Source organism: Vulpes vulpes, chromosome 9 (assembly GCF_048418805.1).
Source record: "Vulpes vulpes isolate BD-2025 chromosome 9, VulVul3, whole genome shotgun sequence".
NCBI lineage: Eukaryota > Metazoa > Chordata > Mammalia > Carnivora > Canidae > Vulpes > Vulpes vulpes.
In genome coordinates, this window is record NC_132788.1 from 90,644,717 (window position 1) to 90,664,193 (window position 19,477).

General features: G+C 41.8%; 2 protein-coding genes across 6 annotated transcripts in view; one reads left to right on the top strand and one right to left on the bottom strand.

Moving 5' to 3' along the window:
- GLYCTK (glycerate kinase) overlaps positions 1-988 on the bottom strand; it is a 34,209-nt gene extending 33,221 nt beyond the window's left edge. Inside the window, exon 1 of one of the 5 annotated variants that reach the window (XM_025986806.2) lies at positions 798-988. The gene's annotated coding sequence lies outside the window, so the exon portion shown is untranslated. The remainder of the gene's footprint in view (positions 1-797) is intronic. The other 4 variants (XM_072720792.1, XM_025986814.2, XM_072720799.1 and 1 more) reach the window with 4 other exon arrangements.
- Positions 32-19,477, top strand: WDR82 (WD repeat domain 82). Its single transcript, XM_025986841.2, has 9 exons — positions 32-507; positions 5,135-5,232; positions 8,006-8,072; positions 12,740-12,839; positions 13,314-13,430; positions 13,666-13,821; positions 14,226-14,295; positions 14,867-15,009; positions 16,654-19,477. Exons 1-9 carry the CDS (start codon positions 347-349, stop codon positions 16,681-16,683), a joined length of 942 nt encoding a protein of 313 aa, XP_025842626.1. The 5' UTR covers positions 32-346; the 3' UTR covers positions 16,684-19,477.

Below are 19,477 nucleotides of genomic sequence, written 5' to 3' on the forward strand. Positions count from 1 at the left end.
CCCTTTCCCGGCGTGCGCCGCGGTAAGGCTCCTCGCCCTCGGCTTCTGCCTGTCGTCCCAAGATGGCGGACACAATGAGCCGGCGTCGCGCCGGTTGGCCCTGAGGCGACCGTGAGGAGGAACGGTCCGCGAGCCCCCGCAGTCTGGCCCGAAGAGCGTCGCACGTGCAGGAGGAGGAAGGGGAGGAGGTGGGCCGACTGTCGGCTGCCCTTACGCTCGCCGCCGGCGCGGCGCCCGCCCCGCCCGGGTCGGCCCCTCGGCAGGCAGTCAGTCCGCCCGCCCGCTCGCCGCCGGGCCCCGCCCCAGCCCTGCGCCGCCGCCGCCGCCGCCTCCAGCCGCCGCCGCCATGAAGCTGACCGACAGCGTGCTGCGGAGTTTCCGCGTCGCCAAGGTGTTTCGCGAGAACTCGGACAAGATTAACTGCTTCGACTTCAGCCCCAACGGCGAGACGGTCATCTCGAGCAGCGACGACGACTCGATCGTGCTCTACGACTGCCAGGAGGGCAAGTGAGTGCGGCGGTGGCCCTGGGCCCGAGCCCGAGCGTGTCGTCGGCCCGTTCCTCCCTCCCTCCTTCTCTTGGCCCCGCGCTCATCCCGCTGTCCGTCCCCTCCCCCGGCCCCGCCGCCCTCCCCCGGCCTGTTTTGCACTCGCTGCTGTCAGGGCCGCTTCCACTCCGAAGCCGCCCGGGAGACCTTCACTTTTCTTTTAAAAATGAGAGTGGTAAATAATATCGTTATTATTTTGTATGACTTCGGCCTCCTGGAAAAACGCTGCTGCATCGCGCTCCAAACCCCACCTTGACCTTGACCTTTAAACGCCGGGTCCGCCCGCCTCGGCCCCTGCAGGTAGCTTTTCCGCTTCTCCGACTCTTGTCAAAGGTGCCGGTCTGCTCTGACCCCCGCGCAGAACCGCAAAGGCTGCTCTCCTGCCTCAGTCGGCAGCGTCACAGCTCGCTCTGCCCTCCTCGGTGACCTCGATTCAGCCCTGGCACTCCGCCCATCCCTGCCCCGCAGCTTCCCGCGGCCTTCTGCCGGAAGGCCGCGTGGGTCGTAGTTCTTAGCTGTCAGGATTTATTTGTTGTGCCTCTTTGGGCCTCCTGTCTTTTCCTTTCTGTTCCAAATCATTCTCTTACTCCCTCAGACCCGATGCCCACGTTTAGTTAACTAATGTAGTTAGTAGTAGTTAACTTTTTAACAACATCAGAAACTTTTCCCTTTTTGTCAGAAAAAAACGAACTTGGCCGTCCCATCCCGACCTGAGTGGGAACCTGCTCTGAAAACAAAGAATACATTCTAATCTAACAATTTCATGTTTCCTCGTAGACACTTTTTTTAAAAAATTACACTTTTTTAAGGGTCTGAAATTTGTGTTGCCCCAAGTCCTCTGGAGATCCATTGCACCCCATCTCTGTAAAGTCTTAAAAGCACATTTTGCCCTTTTCTCTGGGCATCTTGTCAGCTTCACCTACCCTTTGTAGACCTGCTTTGCTTTCTCCTTGCTAAATTGTGAGCTCCTTTGGAGCAGAAACTGGTTTAGGCTAGATTTTACTTTCCTCAGCCACCTTCCCCAAGTAGGTTTCCAGGTATTTGGTTTAATTCAGTGGCTACTGGTTTTGTCAGATTTCATTTTGTTACCTAGTTGCAGATCTTAGTTTTTGAGTCCTTGGGGTTTTCTCTTCTCCCACTTTCCTTTTGCCTTTTATTTTGTTTTAAAACCAGTGGCTTCAGGGATCCCTGGGTGGCGCAGCGGTTTGGCGCCTGCCTTTGGCCCGGGGCGTGATCCTGGAGACCCGGGATCGAATCCCACATCAGGCTCCCGGTGCATGGAGCCTGCTTCTCTCTGCGCCTCTCTCTCTCTCTCTCTCTGTGACTATCATAAATAAAAAAAAAAAAACAAACAAACAAACCAGTGGCTTCTATAAACTTTCGTTTGGAACTTATCTCTTCATTTGTGAATTTGGTTATCTAAAGTAATGCTGGTTTGATTTAAGCTGTATCTTCTCCCCAGTTTTTTTCCCCACGAGAGCTGTGAAAAAGTATTATGTAACTGGTTCTGGATCTGCCTGCAGTATATGGAAGACTGGCCTAAGTGGTGGTCCTGGGGGAAGAGAGAATTAGAATTGTTAGCTGGACCATTATTCATTTAGTAGATGGATTTCTGTCCAGGTCTGGCCACTTGAATCAGCTTGGAAGAGAGTAACATATAAGTCTGCAGTGAGTGTCAGGGTTGCTGGATTCTGAAGCTAAAAGTAATTTGAAGCTGGCTGACTTAAATGTTTAGTGCTTGTGCACAGATTAGAACCTCTTCCTGGAACCTGAGGATGGAGATGTATATTCTCATTCAAAGAAAATAAAGGCTGTGACATGTGACAGCATTTCTTAGTTTGTCTTCAAATGTGGCATAATATCTACTTGTTGGAAGCAATGACAATGACTTGGAAGTCCTGTCTTATTAAAAGTAAAATGCTAAAAAAAAAAAGTAAAATGTTAATTTTATGATAATGCAGTTTATTTATTCATGTAGCAATTTTACATATTACAAACTTACAGAAAACTTAAAACAGTATTTCAAATTTCCCATATCATCTAGTAATTGGCTACGTTTTTACCCCTTTTGCTTTATCACTCTATGTAAATATTTAGGTGTGCATTTTTTTCTGAACCGTTAGAGAATAAATTGGAGGTATCAAGCCCCTTCTCTCTAAACACTTCAACATGGATTTCCTAAGCAAAAGGACATTCTTTTATATAACCAGAGCACGTTATCCAAATTAGAAAATTTAGCATTGCTATAATAGTATAGGGCATGCTCTTTTAAATTTTCTCTTATGAGTGAATTGTGACATTTGGTCTGTGGCAAGAGTGTGGCCTGGTAGTTAGGTGACCTGGGTTCTAGTTTGGCCTTGTGACCGGGTATATGACAGAGGTCAGATCACTTCTCTGAATATTAGACAACGTCTTACACCTTAAAGAGTCCATGATCTTTTTTTTTTTTTTAATGATAGTCACACAGAGAGAGAGAGAGGCAGAGACACAGGCAGAGGGAGAAGCAGGCTCCATGCACCGGGAGCCCGACATGGGATTTGATCCCGGGTCTCCAGGATCGCGCCCTGGGCCAAAGGCAGGCGCTAAACCCCTGCGCCACCCAGGGATCCCAAGTCCATGATCTTAAGTGGTAATGTGAAGGGAAAAAAAAATTGCCCCTAGTATAAGTCAAACCAACATTGGTAGAAGAGTTACTGCTTTTTCGGAAGGCATAGTAGCTCTACTAGATGGTACTAATGTTAGAATTTGAGCTTGAAAATGGCTAAAACAATGTTCTTTATGCTTCATATTTTCTAGTTTTTTGTTCATTTTGTCCATGTTTTGTTAACATCCACTGAGTGATTTTTCAACATGAAAGAATATAAAAGATTGACTTCTAGGTGATGCAAATTATTCATAGAGCAGGCTTTAATATTATTTATTCATACCTGATCATAAGAATCATAATTTATGGAAAGAAACTTCCCAAAATATTCATGGAAAAAAGTAGTGCATAGGCTTAGTAAAGATACTGTGAAATGGATGTAAAAATTAGGATCTAGCTTTCAAACTAAGAAGTAATATGAGTTAAAAATTTTTCAGTTACTGAGAACAAAGGTTAGTGTTCTCGATAAATTTGAGACAAATAGAGCAAATGTAAGTGGAACTGAAAATTTTCCTTATACCACACCCTTTAACATTGGCTCCTAAGGATATATCTTCACTAGTTTAGACCGAATTATTTAAATAAGTAAGCTGCTTTTTTCACTTGTAAAAACAAAGTACTCTTTTTTGAGAGCAAGAACCTGTGCTTGTGCGTGCATGTGCTCACTCAGTTTACCACACAGTAACCCCGCAGCAGAACTCAGGACAGTGGACTCAACATGGTAGCCTTTGGGCTGATCTTTTTAGTTGAGCTAAAGGTTAAACGTGAGAAAGTGGAAAATTCAGTGCAGGGGAGTGAGAAGTCTTGTTTGGAAAAAGTTTTTATGTATTGAAACTCTTGACCTCACTGACATTAACAAAAATTGAAAGTGCAAATATTTGACTTCTTAAAGCTGCTTGAGTAATCAGATTGTTCAGCATTTTGGTTCCATGGAGAGAGTGAACTTCTGTTTCAAAATTGGAACTCTTGGTAAACATTGGTACAGGATTTAGGGAATTCTCCTACACCTAAATGTAGAATATGGTGAATTTTTTGGTTAAAGGTTTGCTGAGATCTGTTTTATTAGCTTGATACTTGATCCTGAGGGTTCTATAAAGGGAAACATTGAAGGAACTTCAAATGGATTGGTAACCTCTAGATTGGAAATAAGTGATTTTACATTAAAAAGAAAACCAGGGGACCTCTGGGTGGCTCTGTGGTTTGGCACCTGCCTTTGCCCCAGGGCTTGATCCTGGAGTTCCAGGATCCAGCCGGCATGGAGCCTGCTTCTCCCTCTGCCTGTGTCTCTGCCTCTCTCTCTCTCTCTCTCTCTCTCTCTCTCTATCATGAATAAATAAATAAATCTTAAAAAAAAAAAAAAGAAAAGAAAAGAAAAAAGAACCAGTGGCTAGTTTTTTCTAAGGAAAGTTAGCTTTGCCTTCTATCGGACTCAGTAAGTACTTCGGACTTGCAGGGTAGGGAGGATGGATAGCTTCTGCAATAGCAGGTTATATTAGGAAAGGCAAGCAGTTTTGCATCTGGTTTCAGTTTTGATAAATCATTTCTTCTAGAAAAAAGACCTTTATTTCTAAGTGAATGGCTTAAGAAAAGTTCTGGCCTCATTGGCTTGCTAAATATCCCTCTTTGCCTTAAGTTCTGACTTGTGTTGTTTAATGTGCCTTTCTACCCAAATAGATGTACTTTTTCTCAAAATTTACTCACTTGAGCCCTCAAATTTACTCCCACTTCCTAACCTCAGCATTTGGTGTTCGGAGGTGAAATTGCACTTGATTGATTCTATTTGTTTCCTCTCTTTTGGAAGAAATTCTGTTTCTTTCCAGTGTTAGAGTTTCCCAAGAATCCTCATCCTTGCCACATCATTCAAGTGCTTCTCTTATATGAAGATCCCAGATTCGGTGATGGAGGATTTTGATGTTTTTCTCTCTCTGTCCATTTCCTCATCAGACCAAAGAGAACCCTGTACAGTAAGAAATATGGCGTGGACCTCATCAGATATACCCATGCAGCAAACACAGTCGTTTACAGCTCTAACAAAATAGACGGTAAGCAAGCCTTCTTTTTAGGAAGTTTTGGTCATAGTTTCTTTTAAATCGTTCTTGGAATCTTTGTGACTGCTTCTGCTTTGGTTAGAGTTAGTTTAATTTAAATAGTTTCCTATGATGTTAGCAATGCCAACATTGTTATGACTCAAGGGATGCTAGAAGCAATCCACTAGTACTTTGGAAGGACTTGAAACAGTATGAAAGGTCTCCAGATTAGAATGGAGAGTGGGTATAGGAAGCAATTGATTATGCTTATTGTTTGTACTTCTTTAAACTTGAAAGAATACTTTTAAAATATATAAAAGGAAAGAATACTTGACATATCACAAGTGGTAGATAACCACAAATGCTTGAGCTATGGTAATTTAAGGACCTTGGAGTTTCTGGTGTATGCCCTACCTTTTATGGTGTGTGTCATAAAGGACAGTGTATTGACCTTAATTATCTTTGATTTCAGGGTCTTTTGTTCCTTTTCCCTTTTTACTTTTATTTTATTTATTTATTTTTAAAGATTTTAAGTAATCTCTACACCTAATGTGGGGCTCAAACTCACGACCCCAAAATCAAGAGTTGCATGCTCTACCGACTGAGCCAGCCAAGCACACCCTCCCCTTTTAACTTTTAACTAAAATTAATGTCTTTGTAGAGTAAAGAGTTATTTTTGGAAATTAAACTTGTGAATTTCTTTCTCTAATGATCTCTGTTTTTACCTCTATTTCCCCTGGAATAAGTCATTCTCAGTTGACAATTCATCTTAGTAATTGATCTATGTAACACTCATGTTAGGACTTTTTGTTTTTTTTAAGAGAGTGTGATGAGGGGGGAGGGAGGGAGGCTCCAGTGTAGAGCCCAACTGGGGGCTCCATCTTAAAACCCTGAGATCATGACCTGAGCTGAAATCAAAAGTCAGACACTTAACTAAGCTACCTATGCTCCCCTACAGTAAAATTTTTCTGATGTCACCCAACAAAGATCACTTAGACTGCTATTGTGGCTATGCCTATCTCAGAGCAGATGGGCAGAAGTCTTTTTTTTTTATGAGACTTTTCTGCCTGTACTTGATTTTTAGTAAGTATATCATTTCTACTTTTCATGCCTCTATTTCAGAAGTGGTTTTCTAAGTAAGCAGTGCAATTGATGCTTTTGGACAAGAATATAAAACATTAGGATCCTGAGGAAACATATCTATGTGATCATCTGAATGACTGGTATACTTCTTCTGTTGGGGTATTTTTCCGGGTGATTAAATGTGAGGATTCTCCAAATATGGTGCAAAATGAGGCAAATGTGTGGCACTTGCAGCTTTGCTGCCAGGCCTCTGCTGTGAGGATGTTGCCTTTCCTGTCTCGAGTGCATCCTGAAGAGTTCCTCCAACGCTCCGTTTCCTTTTGCCTGATTCCAGGCTGAGGTAGTAGTTTGTACAGTTTGAGGGTCTATGATACCACCCGGTACAGGAGATAACTGTACAGGCCACTGCCTTGCCAGGAACAGTGCACCAGCTACTGAGTGGGGCGGAGAGGATGGCGACGCCCTGCTCATCTCTGGGAGAACAGGTAATGGGGAGGAAGTCTTTTTCTGCTTAGGGCAGGTGAGTCGTTACTAGAAATAGAACAACCAGAAAGATTTTGTAGTCGTCATTCTAGGACTTTGAAGATTTTCAAAGAAAACTATATTAGAGTTCTGTTTTGGAACTTAACAGAAAGTGCGATTTTCCCCTTCCCAGATCAAATGCCCTGTTATTAGAAAGTACCCCTGTGAACCACTGAAATGACTTAGTACCTTCAGCCTCTTTGTTTCTGTGTTCTATTTGCCTCTAGAACATTCTTTCTGTGCTCTCCTGTCTGTATTTTGGCACCATTGCCTCTTTCTCAATAATTGCTTCTTATTCCTAGTCTTTTTGGGGGCATAGCACTTTCCAGTTCTATTCTTTATGGCACTTCACTCCCTTCTCACCACCATCTTTTTTGTTTACTTTTTCAGATAGAATCGCTTGGGTTTTAAGAGTGTATTTTTCTCCCCAAGCACAAGCCTCTATGATTTTTCCTTTCTTTAATACTGATAATCTCACTGCTATGACTTGTTGGTATATTAATGAGTTTAAGTTTTAAATATTTTAAGATATTTTTAATCCAGATTTCCTCATTTGTTCTTTTGACTACTTTATTATTATTTTTAACCTATTTCTCTGATACACAAAGTACCACTGGTTAATTTTAAAAGTAGTGGGACATTACTTTTCTTTCCATTTGTTTAGTTTTGATATAAATTGTATATCCAGTTAACATTTAGGTTAGAGTTGGGTTGACACACCGTTGGAGAACCCTGGACAAAAATATTATGCCAGAGTCCAGCCTGATCCTTAGTTTAGCATTGCTGCTTAATTCTTCGAGCCTGTTCCTCAGCAGCTAAATGTTTTCCTTTAAGGCTTGCCATTTTGTGGGCACTAAAACTATTGTGTTTTGGAGGAGTGGCGCAGGCAGGTATTTTTGCAGGACAGGTTGCACTGTAACTATGCAGAAGCCAAAGACTGGTGGTAACAATGACTTTAAACATTGCTCTATATGACGTCAGTTTGAGAACTAAGCTTTTGAATTATGTGAAATCTGTAGTGCCCACTCTTCAGCTGTGGAGAGGAATTACTTAACCTTATTTATTTACACCTTGCTTGAGTTATGGAAACAATGAATTCTTTGATCTTGTTTTCAAGATGAAATGCAAAGTAATTCCTTTAAAAATAATAGGATATCATCATGCCTTATTTGTCTTCTTACAGATACTATTCGTTACCTGTCCTTGCATGACAACAAATACATCAGATACTTTCCTGGACATAGCAAAAGGTAAGACCCAGGTGTTACAGGAGTAGATAATTCTTTTATCCCTGAGGTATCCAGAAACTGAGATTCAAGAGATTGTATTAGTGAACTGAAGCTAGTTCCTCACCACTGTTTAGCATCCTTCTTAATCTTCTCTTGTTAACCCTCCTTAAAACAGTCAACACCTGATTACCTGAGGTTGTGGAAGCAGGGGGTAGGACTTTGTAGGTAAACTGAGATCTCAAGTTAAAACGTAATTAGGAAAAAAGTAAAAAAAATAATAAAAATAATAAAATGTAATTAGGAAAAAAGTGGATTAAAGATACTCTGTGGAAACCTATGTAGTACAAATTATGTTTATCATTTAGGAACCCCAAATAATAATCAGATGTCCCTTAATGAAAGCACCATTTACGTGTATGAGGCCTCTTCCAGTATTGGTGGTCCCATTTCAGCAGACCCCTGCTTTACATAAGTATATTCCATGTGAAGATCTTAATGAGAATGCAAAAATATTTTTTTTTGCAAAAATATTATTAAATAAAATTGTCCTTTGCTACTTTTGAAAGTCCAAAAGCTTGTTTCCTTATTCTATTTTGTAGTGCATTTTATTTCTCTCTCCTACCCCAGTTCCCCCAGTGTTTTTTCTCCAGCTTTTTAAGTTTGCGTTGAATGTTGAACTCATTTTCCTTTATTTTTTAATTTAATTTAATTTTATTTTAGTTTATATTATTCATTTATGAGAGGGGGTGGGAGGGGCAGAGACACAGGCAGAGGGAGAAGTAGGCTCCAAGCAGGAATCCTGATGTGGGACTCGATCCTGGGACTCCAGTATCACACCCTGGGCTGAAGGCAGGTGTCAAACTGCTGAGCCACCCAGGGATCCCCGAACTCCTTTTCATTTGGATGATACTTTAATCACTGAGGGTATTTTGTCGTGCTTTTGTTTGCAAATACAACATTACTCCAGTGCGACTTGGAGTGGTACGGAACCCTGGCAGGAGGGGGGCCAAGAGCACCCTGTTTTCAGCTCCGCTTCTGATTGGGCAGGGCATATCTGTGCTGAAGATGAAGGGTAGCAGCTGTTGGTTACTGTGTTGTTCCAAACAAAGAATGGCTTGTGACAAGTAGATGTTTTTGCTTCTTTGTAGTCAAATTAATGTTCACAAATGTATTGTCTGTAATTATAAGTTGATTGCAGTTGTTTAAAATTCTTTCCAATCTTCTTAATTATCCATCCTCTTGATGTTCTGATTCTTAGATGACTTTGTGCCTCTTTTGTTTTGAGAAAATCAGGGCCATCCAAAATGAGTTCTTTTCAACTTCTATCCCTTTTGCCTCTTCCTTGGAACCCTTTTCTTGAAAAAGAAATAGGCTTTCTTCCTTGACAAAACCAACCTCCCTCCTTCTGCTTGCTTCTGTTTTTTTAACTAGACTTTTCCTTGTTGCCTACAAACTTACTTGGTCTTCTTTATCTTAAATCTATTTCTTGAACCTATTTCCCACTCCTTTTAACTGTCAAACATGAAAGAATAATCTACATACTCCCATCCACCTCCTCACACTCATTCGCTGTTTAAATTATTCGGTCTATTCCTAGAATCATTTGTGGGGCTTTTTCTGAGCTGTTTTATTTCCCTTTTCCTGCTGCCTCCTGTTAAAATATACTGCCTTGGGGTTTTGTATGCTTTTATTTTATTTTATTTTATTTTTGGTGCTCAACTTCTCCACAACTTTTATTTTCCTTTGGCAGCTTGCTTTTCCTATCTTGGTTCTACTCTTGTTATTCTTGGCCTCCCTTCTTTTGACTTTAAAATAAACAAGGTTCTACCCTAGTTTTTCTTCCTCTCTTTATATTTTTCACATATCTCCATCACTAATTTCATTCACCTCTACTCAGATGGCTTCCCAAAACAGTGTTTTCAGTTCATGTCTATTCTGATTTCCAGACTCCAATTCCACCTCCAGGTTTTATATACGTCTAAGTAGGTGTTTCTTTCATGCCCCCACCTGATAGGTCCAGCACACCATCCCTCGTTGTTACATGCCTTGGGCCCACTCTTCTCTGTTTGTGTCATATTTCCTCATCACTGTTCCTTCTAATTATCCTGACTCAAAGCCTCTGTTACTTGTTTGCTTTCTTTCCCTGCTTTCACATGTAGTGAGCTGTTAATCCTATTGATTCTGCCTAGGTTTAACCTCATGTGTCACTTCGCTCTGTTCTTTCCTTTTCTTCTGCCCCAGGTCATGCCCTATATCAAGTGAATTATTGGCAAATCCTAATTAATCTCCCAATCCCTCATCATCCTGCTTTAGCATCCTATGTTACAGCTCTGACCACTTCACAGTCTCTGCCCGGAAACTTTAATGGTTCGCTGAATCTGTCTGCTCCTTCCCTTTGGAATCAAGCTTGCCTCCCTTCAGCTCTGACTCATTTTCTCAGCATTACCTCCTGACACTTGAGTTAAGGTGAACTCTGGGCTGCTTCCTGAATGTGGACCTCATGCCTTCCTACCTGGCACTTTTTCTGTAAGGGCATTTCCCAATGAAATCCTGTCCTCTACATGTGCTGCTTCTTCTGGAAGGCCTTCTCTGACCATCTCTCAGATTTCTTTGGGCTAGTTAAGCTTTCTTATTTCTTAAAGTTGAGGTTTTGCTTCTCATTGTATATCCTTTATCTCTTAGCATAGAGCCTTGTGCCAAGACAGATTTCCTCTGAGCTTTTGCCCTGAATACCATGGCATTAAAATTACATGTCCATATGCATTCTGCTCTTTTATTACCACCTCAGCATTCTCAGGAAATTTTGGCTTACGATATCTTTAAATGTTTAAGTTGAGGAACTAGTACAGATATTAGTTGAGTTGAATTGTTAGAAATTCTTTAGATAAAAACTTTATTTAAAAAAGTGTATTTTCTCATTTTCTATTCATGGCATAAATTTTAATTCTTTCCAGTGGCACAAAAACTTCCTGAACCCCTTTCAGTGTCATCCAAAACTTGAACAATTTCTATTTCTAGATTTTTTTTTAAAAAGTTCATTCACAAATAAGCTGTGCAATTTTGGTCATCTTTTTTACTTCAAGCTTTTGTCAAAATGAGATAGCACAACACCAATATTTCTTTTATAATCTTCATCTATAATATCAGCTCCTGTATCTATGAAGTGTTTTACAGCCAAGCCAGAATGTATGGAACTACTCTTCCATAATTCGGAAGGAAGAGTTATCCAAATGTCTGTTTTCACAAGGGCTTTCTCTGTAGGTGGCACTGTAGAATCATAGGTGCTATACAGGTCCTAGCTCCCCTCATTTGGATTGGGGTTGTGGTGTGCTCTGAGAGGCAGATGAAGTAGAGCCACGTGCCGTCCTTCCTTGCAGGCCAGGCCCAAATGCTTGGGAGGCAGTGTGTATCTTCAGAGCAGGGTGTGGTAGAGTGAGAAAATGAGCAGAGGGGACAAGAGAGCTCAGGGTGAACCTTTTGAAGAGAGGTCTTCTAGTGAGTGACTCTTAATGCTATAACCACAAAAGGGGACCCATATCAAAAATACAGTTGCTATTAGCACAGACCTGTGGCTTAGTAAGTGTGGTGCCCAAGCCAACAGTCTTATCATCACCTAGGAGCTTGTTAGAAAGAAGTACAAGTTCTCAGACCTCACCCCAGACCTACTGGATTAGAAGTTCTAGGAGTAGATCCCAGTAGTCTGTGTTTCAGTCCACCCCTCGGGTGATGCAAATGGCACTCAGGTTTGAGACTGTTAGTGTAGTCATCAAAACTCTAAGGAATCATGAGAGTTTTTTTGTTTTGTTTTTTAATTGTAATATAGTTTAATACCATAAATTCATCCTCTCAGAGTACCCATTCAGGTTTTTAGTATATTCACAGAGTTGGGCAACAATCATCACTAATCCAAAACATTTTCATAACTCCCAAATAGAACCCTGCACTCATTAGCAGTCACTTCTCATTCCCTCTTCTCAAGTCCCCAGCAATCACTAATCTACTTTCTGTCTCTATAGCTTTGCTTATTCTGGATATTTTGTGTAAATGAGACACTGTGTGGCCTTTTATGTCCAATTCTTTCATTTACCATGTTTCCAAGGTGAATACATGTTGTAACATGAACCAGGGCTTCATTTCTTTTTGTTAGCAAATAATGTTTTATTATATGTATGTACCACATTTTGCTTATCCATTCATTAGTTGATGGGCATTGGGGTTGTTTCTACTCTTTGGGTAATATGAATAATGCTGCTGTGGACATATGTGTACATTTTTGTGTAGACATACTTTCATTGCCCTTGGATATATACCTAGAAGTGGAATTTCTGGGCCCTTTAGTAATTATCTGTCTTTAACTTTTTGAAGAACTGGAAAACTTAAAAAGCAACTGCACCATTTTACATTCCAGTCAGCAATGCGTGAGAGTTCTAATTTCTCCATATCCTTACCAACACTTGTTATCTATTGTGAAGTAATATCTCCTTGTGGTTTGATTTACATTTTTATGTTGTAGTTTTGTTTCTTTTCTCATTATATTAGTTGCCTTTGGTTATTCCAGATTACTTGTATATGTATGTTTCTTAAAACGGCAGTTTTGGAAGAACAGGTGTAGATAGAGGGGTTTAGAGTTCACATCCAATTTTTGCAAATATTTTGCTTCAACTCCTATTTATCTTGATGCATTGCAGGGTGGTGGCCTTGTCCATGTCACCTGTGGATGACACTTTCATTTCTGGGTCTCTTGATAAGACCATTCGACTCTGGGATCTCCGGTCTCCTAACTGCCAGGTAATGGTAACCTCACAGTTACACTTTGAGTGTTTTCTATGGTAGGCAATGTCATCAGCTCCTCCTCTCAAAGAAAGGAGAAAGTAATGATTCCATTTTGAGATCCCAGAGTCTTTCTAAACTTTGGAGAAAATCTGTCTTCCTGGTAGGTAGCTGGTAATTAAGCAAATACACTAATCCAGTGCATATTGTGTTATGCTCTGTGGCTTTTTGCTTTCAAAACCATTTTCCTAAAACCTGTGAGCTATAGCTTTTATTTGAATTCAGTGTTTATAGAATTGTACAGTTAGGGCTGATGAAGCTAGTTTTATGGAGATGTGTTTATAAAAAGCCTCATTTTAGTTTTTTGCTTTTTCATTCCCTAGGTAGGCAGGTATCCTTTTTTGTGTCCCTTTCTTAGTTTTTATTGGAAAAAATTAATTATATAATGGTAGGATCCTGGGTTCATTAACTTTTCTTCTTATTTTTTCTTAGGGCCTCATGCATCTACAAGGCAAGCCAGTTTGTTCCTTTGATCCAGAAGGGTTAATTTTTGCTGCAGGTGTCAATTCTGAAATGGTTAAACTTTATGACCTTCGCTCTTTTGATAAGGTAAAACCTTTGAGTCTTTGAGCTATCTTGACATTACAGATGTTTTGAAGGGTAAGATGGGAGCCTTTTCCATGGTAGAGGAGGTATGTGGTAGACATTAGAGAATGTTGGAGCAGTAGTTCTCCCTCTGCGTTTCCTAGTCAAAAAGAAATCTGAAGGGACAGAATCAGAGTTGGCTCTGGCAAGAGGAACACTGATGGGCCTTGGGCTGGGGCTGCTGTCTTTATCATTTCAGGGGCCATTTGCGACTTTTAAGATGCAGTACGATCGGACTTGTGAGTGGACAGGACTTAAGTTCAGCAATGATGGTAAACTCATCCTCATCTCCACCAATGGCAGCTTCATCCGTCTCATCGATGCATTCAAAGGAGTGGTGATGCACACCTTTGGGGTGAGCTGACAACCTTTGAGCGTAGTTATTTCTGTGGTCTCACCTCCTGGGCTGAGAATTATGTTAGCTGGTTGGTGACCAGCAGTTATCCTTAACTCACCAGTGGAGGCACGGGCTTGCATTTTCATTCTGGACATGAACTTCTCTTGGATTCTGAGACATTCACTTCTCACACAGTGACCCAAATTTGGAGTTTAGATACAAAATAATCCCTGACCATAATAATTTGATTGTTGCATTGAATATGGAGCTGGAGATGGGGTTGAATTGTAAAGAGTACCAACCTTGTGTGGAACATTGGTGACACTACGCATGAGGAGGAGAGGGTTTCATGGAAAGGTGATGTGTGTGCTGGGTCAGTGTTTGCAGGCAGGGCTGTGATAAGAGAACTGTTCTTTTTTTAGGGTTATGCCAATAGCAAAGCTGTTACTCTGGAAGCCTCATTTACTCCAGACTCCCAGTTTATTATGATTGGTAAGCTTTCTTTATCCCCCTTGGAGGTTATTTCTCTGGTACTGTGCATTTGTTTCTTGTGTTATTTTTGTTAGTTTTAACTAATTAAGATACTATTTATTATCCTTTTGATAGACATTCTCAGATTTCAGTATAGTACATTATGCTAAAAGTGTAGTGTCTTTATCCTGATTTTGCAGTTCTTTACTGGGAACTGGCATTAACGTTGATCTTCCCTGGACCAGCATAAGAATTAAACTCTTACAAGCACAATATTACTAGTAATACTAACTTCCTGATATAACCCTACATTAGGTTGTCAGTGGCTCAGTTGGTAGGGTGTGATAGTATTCAACCTCCTTTTTACATGAGAAAACTGAAGTTACAGGGGAAATGACTTGCTCAGGAACAAATAACTACAGTTAAGATCAGTTTCAGTTTCCAAAGTCTCTTTTCTTTACTGCCTTTTCGTCCTCAATTTCTGATGAGGGGCCCGAAGCTGGGCTTTTCTGCAGATGTCAATCCATATCTTTCCTATTTGTTTTATCATTGCACCTTGAGCTGTTGTATTTTTCTTTACCATTCCCTTTAGGTTCAGAGGATGGCAAGATCCATGTCTGGAATGGAGAGAGTGGTATAAAAGTAGCTGTGTTGGATGGCAAGCACACAGGCCCCATTACTTGTTTGCAGTTCAACCCCAAGTTCATGACCTTTGCCAGCGCATGTTCCAACATGGTATGTGAACATGTCTCCCACTTAGGGGCCCTTTCTGGTTGGGGTGGTAGGTGCTTCAGTGAGCACAGCAAGCTGTGTTGTAAATAGGTATGTGACAAGAGGCACCTGGTGGCTCAGTTGGTTAAGTGTCTGTCTTTGGCTCAGGTCATGATCCTGGAGTTGCAGGATTGAGCCCCATGTGGGGCTCCATGCTCAGTGGGGAGTCTGCTTCTCCCTCTGCTCCTCACCCTGCTCATGCTGTCACTTGCTCACTCTCTCTCAAGTAAAATCTTTTAATAAATAGGTATAGGACAAGCATGCAAGTTCTTGTTCCTCAACTGGTGGCTTCCCTGGTTCACTACCTCCTATTATCTGATCTCTGGTTGGACTGGTCTTTTACTTTTTTTTTTTTTAAGATTTATTTATTTAGGGGGATAGTGGTAGAGGGAGAGAGAGAGAAGCAGACTTCCCATTAGGCAGGGAGGCCGACTCAGGGCTTGATCCCAGGACCTTGAGATTACAACCTGAGCTGAAATCAAGAGTCTGACACTTAAGGACCGATCTTTCACTTTTATACTTCTTTCCTTGATCTGGGATTGGAGATGATCTCCAGGCTACTGGGAGATCTCAGGCCAGTTTTTGCTTTGGTCCCTGGTTCTGGTTTTATGCCTACGCTACTTAGGACTATACCTGATAGTTTTTTGGCCTTTTTTTTTTTTCTTTAAGATTTTATTTGAGAGAGCTCGTGAATGAGGTGGGGTTGGGGGAGAGAGAGAAGGAGAAGCAGGTGGTGGGGCAGAGAGAGAAGGAGAAGCAGACTCCTAACTGAATAGGGAGCCCAATGTGAAGTTTGATTTCAGGACCTGAGCCAAAGGCAGATGCTTAACCAACTGAGCCACCCAGAAGCCTCAATTTTGTCTTTTAAAATATTTTTTTTTTTTTGGAGTCTTTTAAAATATTTTGAAGAAATAAAATATTACCAGCCTTTGTGGCTACAACCTCTCAGTGTGCCATTTCTTTCAGTTTTTGCTGAAAAACTCAGAATTTCTTACAATTGATCATAACTCATTACTTAGAATTTCCTGTAGGCCCCTGTCTCTTCCTAGACAACGCTAGTGCTAGAACAAAGCATGTCTCAGTCACAGTTTCTTTTTGGCATCTCTTAAATCTACCTGAGTATTTGAGGATGAGGGATTTTGCTTTAGCCTACCCAGAACACATTGCCCCCTTGCTCTTTTTTTTTTTTTTTTTTTCCAACTAAGGAAAGTGTTGGAAAGAAATGCGGCAAAACCATCCAGTTCAATCCCTTTCACTTTTTTACATCTCAGGAAGGAGAGGACCTATTGGAGGTTACCTGGCAGATTAACGACGAGGCCAGGTTACCTAGGTACCCATTTCTCAGACAGCTTTCCTGTTTTTCCTTACCACTGGACCTCTAGGGTAGGAGGTAGACAGTGTTGGAGACAGAACTAGCTTAACTTTCATGTGGAGGGGGCAGTGTTTCTCCATAGATTGCCTGAATTGATTGGTAATGAGAGAAGGCCACCAGCCGTAATTCCTCACCAATGGGTTTGGGCATGGTGTTGCTGTGGTGAGGAGTAAGAACCCTCAGCATTGAGGAGAGAGGGTTGCCTTTTTAAAAATTGACTTTGTTTCTCCTTCCAGGCCTTTTGGTTGCCTACCATTGATGACTGACCTTGGTGCTGCTCGGCTGTTTATGTACAGTGAGGGTGGCCAACAGGAAAAAACTCAGAGGGGACTGAGATAATGGATTGGATCATTTGACTGGGCTGGAGAGCATCCTTCCACATGGCCTTCCCATGGATGTGCTGTACATCTGCTCAAAAGAAAAAAAGGACTTTGCCGAGCTTCTTCAAAAAGACTCTTGGTGTGGCAGATTCTATCAGGACTTCAGATTTTCCAGCTGTCACTGCACTGAGCTCCTCCAGAGGAGTGACCAGATTCATGATTAGGGTATACTGGGGCCCTCAAGACGCCTTCAATTTTGAATGTATTTGCTGCTGAGGAGCCGGTGAAGTTGTTAATTCTGCACATCCCTTCTCCCACCCCTGTAAATGCATGGGAAGCTACAGTTCTGGTTTTGAGATGCTAAGGGCAGCTCAGCACCCCTTGCCCTCACCCTGCATGTCTTGTTACTGGGTCTCCCCGTGTCATTGTGGCATTGTTCCACAACCATCATGTCACTTAGGTGCCAAACATTTACAGAAATAAGTCTTCATATATCTTGGGGTAAGAAAGGGACAGATACAGAAAGGAGGACCTTGTCAGGAAGCCTTGTGAGTTAGTTGTGTAAGGGTAGGTGATCAGGGCATGCCTCAAGGCTCTGAGTTTTGGGTGGGAAATGGCACAGGAGCCTGAGAGAGTGGGAAGTGGGGGTTGCAGGTGAGGTAAGTTCCTATTGCTGGGCAGTTTAGCGGTAGCCTGATGTGATCCCCTATCATTAAGACAAACCTGCAGTCTTTCTTGGTGCCTGCCAAGCTTGGTTTTATACAAAAGCAAGGTGGGAGTTTATTTTTGTACATGAGATACATCACGCTTTCCTGTGGGCCAGTATTGTGGAGTGAGTCTGAGTTGTTTACACTGATGCCTTCCCTGCCCACCCCAAATTGTGTACAGTCTCCAGAGGATACCACCCCTTTTCCAGCTCCCAAGTAAGAGCTGGCTCTAGGCCTGTGTTATATGTTATATTTAGCCTTTTTATATATGACATGGGGTTTCTGTTGTTGGTATTTTAGCACAGTGTGTACACCTTCATTTAAATATATCCGTGTGTGCATACATATATATGTATGTATGTATGCATGCATGCATATATATATATATATGTATATAGAATATGTCACTTCTCAAGAGTTCAGCAGAAGGAGATGGGGTCCTGCAGCCCAGGAGAAAGACTGCATCCTTTCTAATAGTGTTTGCCACAAGTGTTAGTCTTCTCTATTAACTTTTTCCTTTGGGAGACAGAATGAAGCAAAGCTTCAAGTGTTTGCTGTTCCCATGGCAGCTAAATGAGGGTCTTGGGATAACTTCCCTTGTGTTCCTCAAGCCGCACTTTGGGGCCCTTTCTGCAGTATTAGCCCCCTTTTTTGCTCGGTGATGCTCTGTCTGCGCCTGTACGTGTGTGACAGTCACTTTTGCATGCCTTTTGTGTCTGGCTTCTAGCGTTGGGGGACAAGATGCTGGAACCAGAGCATTTTCAGTTTGTCTGAAGCTTCTTTTCCAATTACAGGTCATTCCTGTTTACCTGGTATGTCTGCTTTCTTCTTTTCCTTGCCTTCTCTTGGAAGGGGGAGAGGTCTTGATCAGGGTTGAGATGAGCTAAGACTGGCTCATAACCTTTCCTTCCCCTGTATGGCCTTCTTAAAGCTGGACCAGTGGCATGTTATTTCACTAAGTCCCCAAACACGGGAGCAGGCCACACATTCCCTGCAGATACAGAAACAGGCTCAGCAAGGTTATGATTTGCCCAAGAGTACACAGCTGCTAAAGGGGGGAGCAAGCCATTAACTGCTTTTGTTCAGCAGCCGGAATAGGCTGTGAATTGCTAGCAGTTACTGTTTTGTTAGCAGTTACTTTTGACTTGTTCCTCAAGCTTAAAGGGCAAGGGGCATACATCTTTTCAAAACGTAGACTGGAATCTGCAGCTTTTCTGCAATGCCACCATCAATAGCTCTGCCTTCTCAGAGAGGAAGGACTTTTAGAAACCAGATGATCTGAGCTATTACTGCCCACTCATGGCTCTTCAGGGTAGAAAATTCATGGTAGGAGTAACTGTTCAGAGAGTGCTTGAGACTGTGGATTTACCAGAAGGGCTGCATAATTAACATACCTGCAACCAGAGCAGCCACTTGCCTGTCAGTAAGGAAGAGGATTTCTATTGAGTTTCTGTGTGTCCAAAGCTGAGGTACCATGTCCTTTGAAATATGCACAGCACTGCCTCTCTTTCTAGGGACCTGTGGCTAGAGAGCTGGCTCCTGAGTGTGGAAGGAAAGAGGAAAGATACTGGCTGGAAGTGACTGGAGACGATGTGGGAATGAGGCAGAATAAAGGGAGCAGAGGTATGGGGCTGCAGGGATGCTCTCAGTGGAGCCAGGGGTACTCCAGCTCTCTGGGGTGGGAGGGGGCACACACCATACATACTCTCAAGAGTTCAGGCCAAAGCCACCAGTTTGTAAGTGACACTGCACTGCTCAACCACCAGCCAGTGGGGTGTTTTTATTTTTATTATTTTTTTAGACAAAAACTTCCCTGTTGCAATCATAATTAATGCTTATTGAGGAAATTTGGGGAATTTTTAAATGAATCAGTTCGCCACCCAAATGCTACCACTGTTAATCTTTTGGTGTTAAATGTTCCTCTAGACATTTCTGTGCATAGATTTTTGGTGTGTTTACATAGTTGTTATTCTACTGTATATACAATTTTATGTCCCTTTTGTACTTAACATATAAACATTTTTTCCATGTTA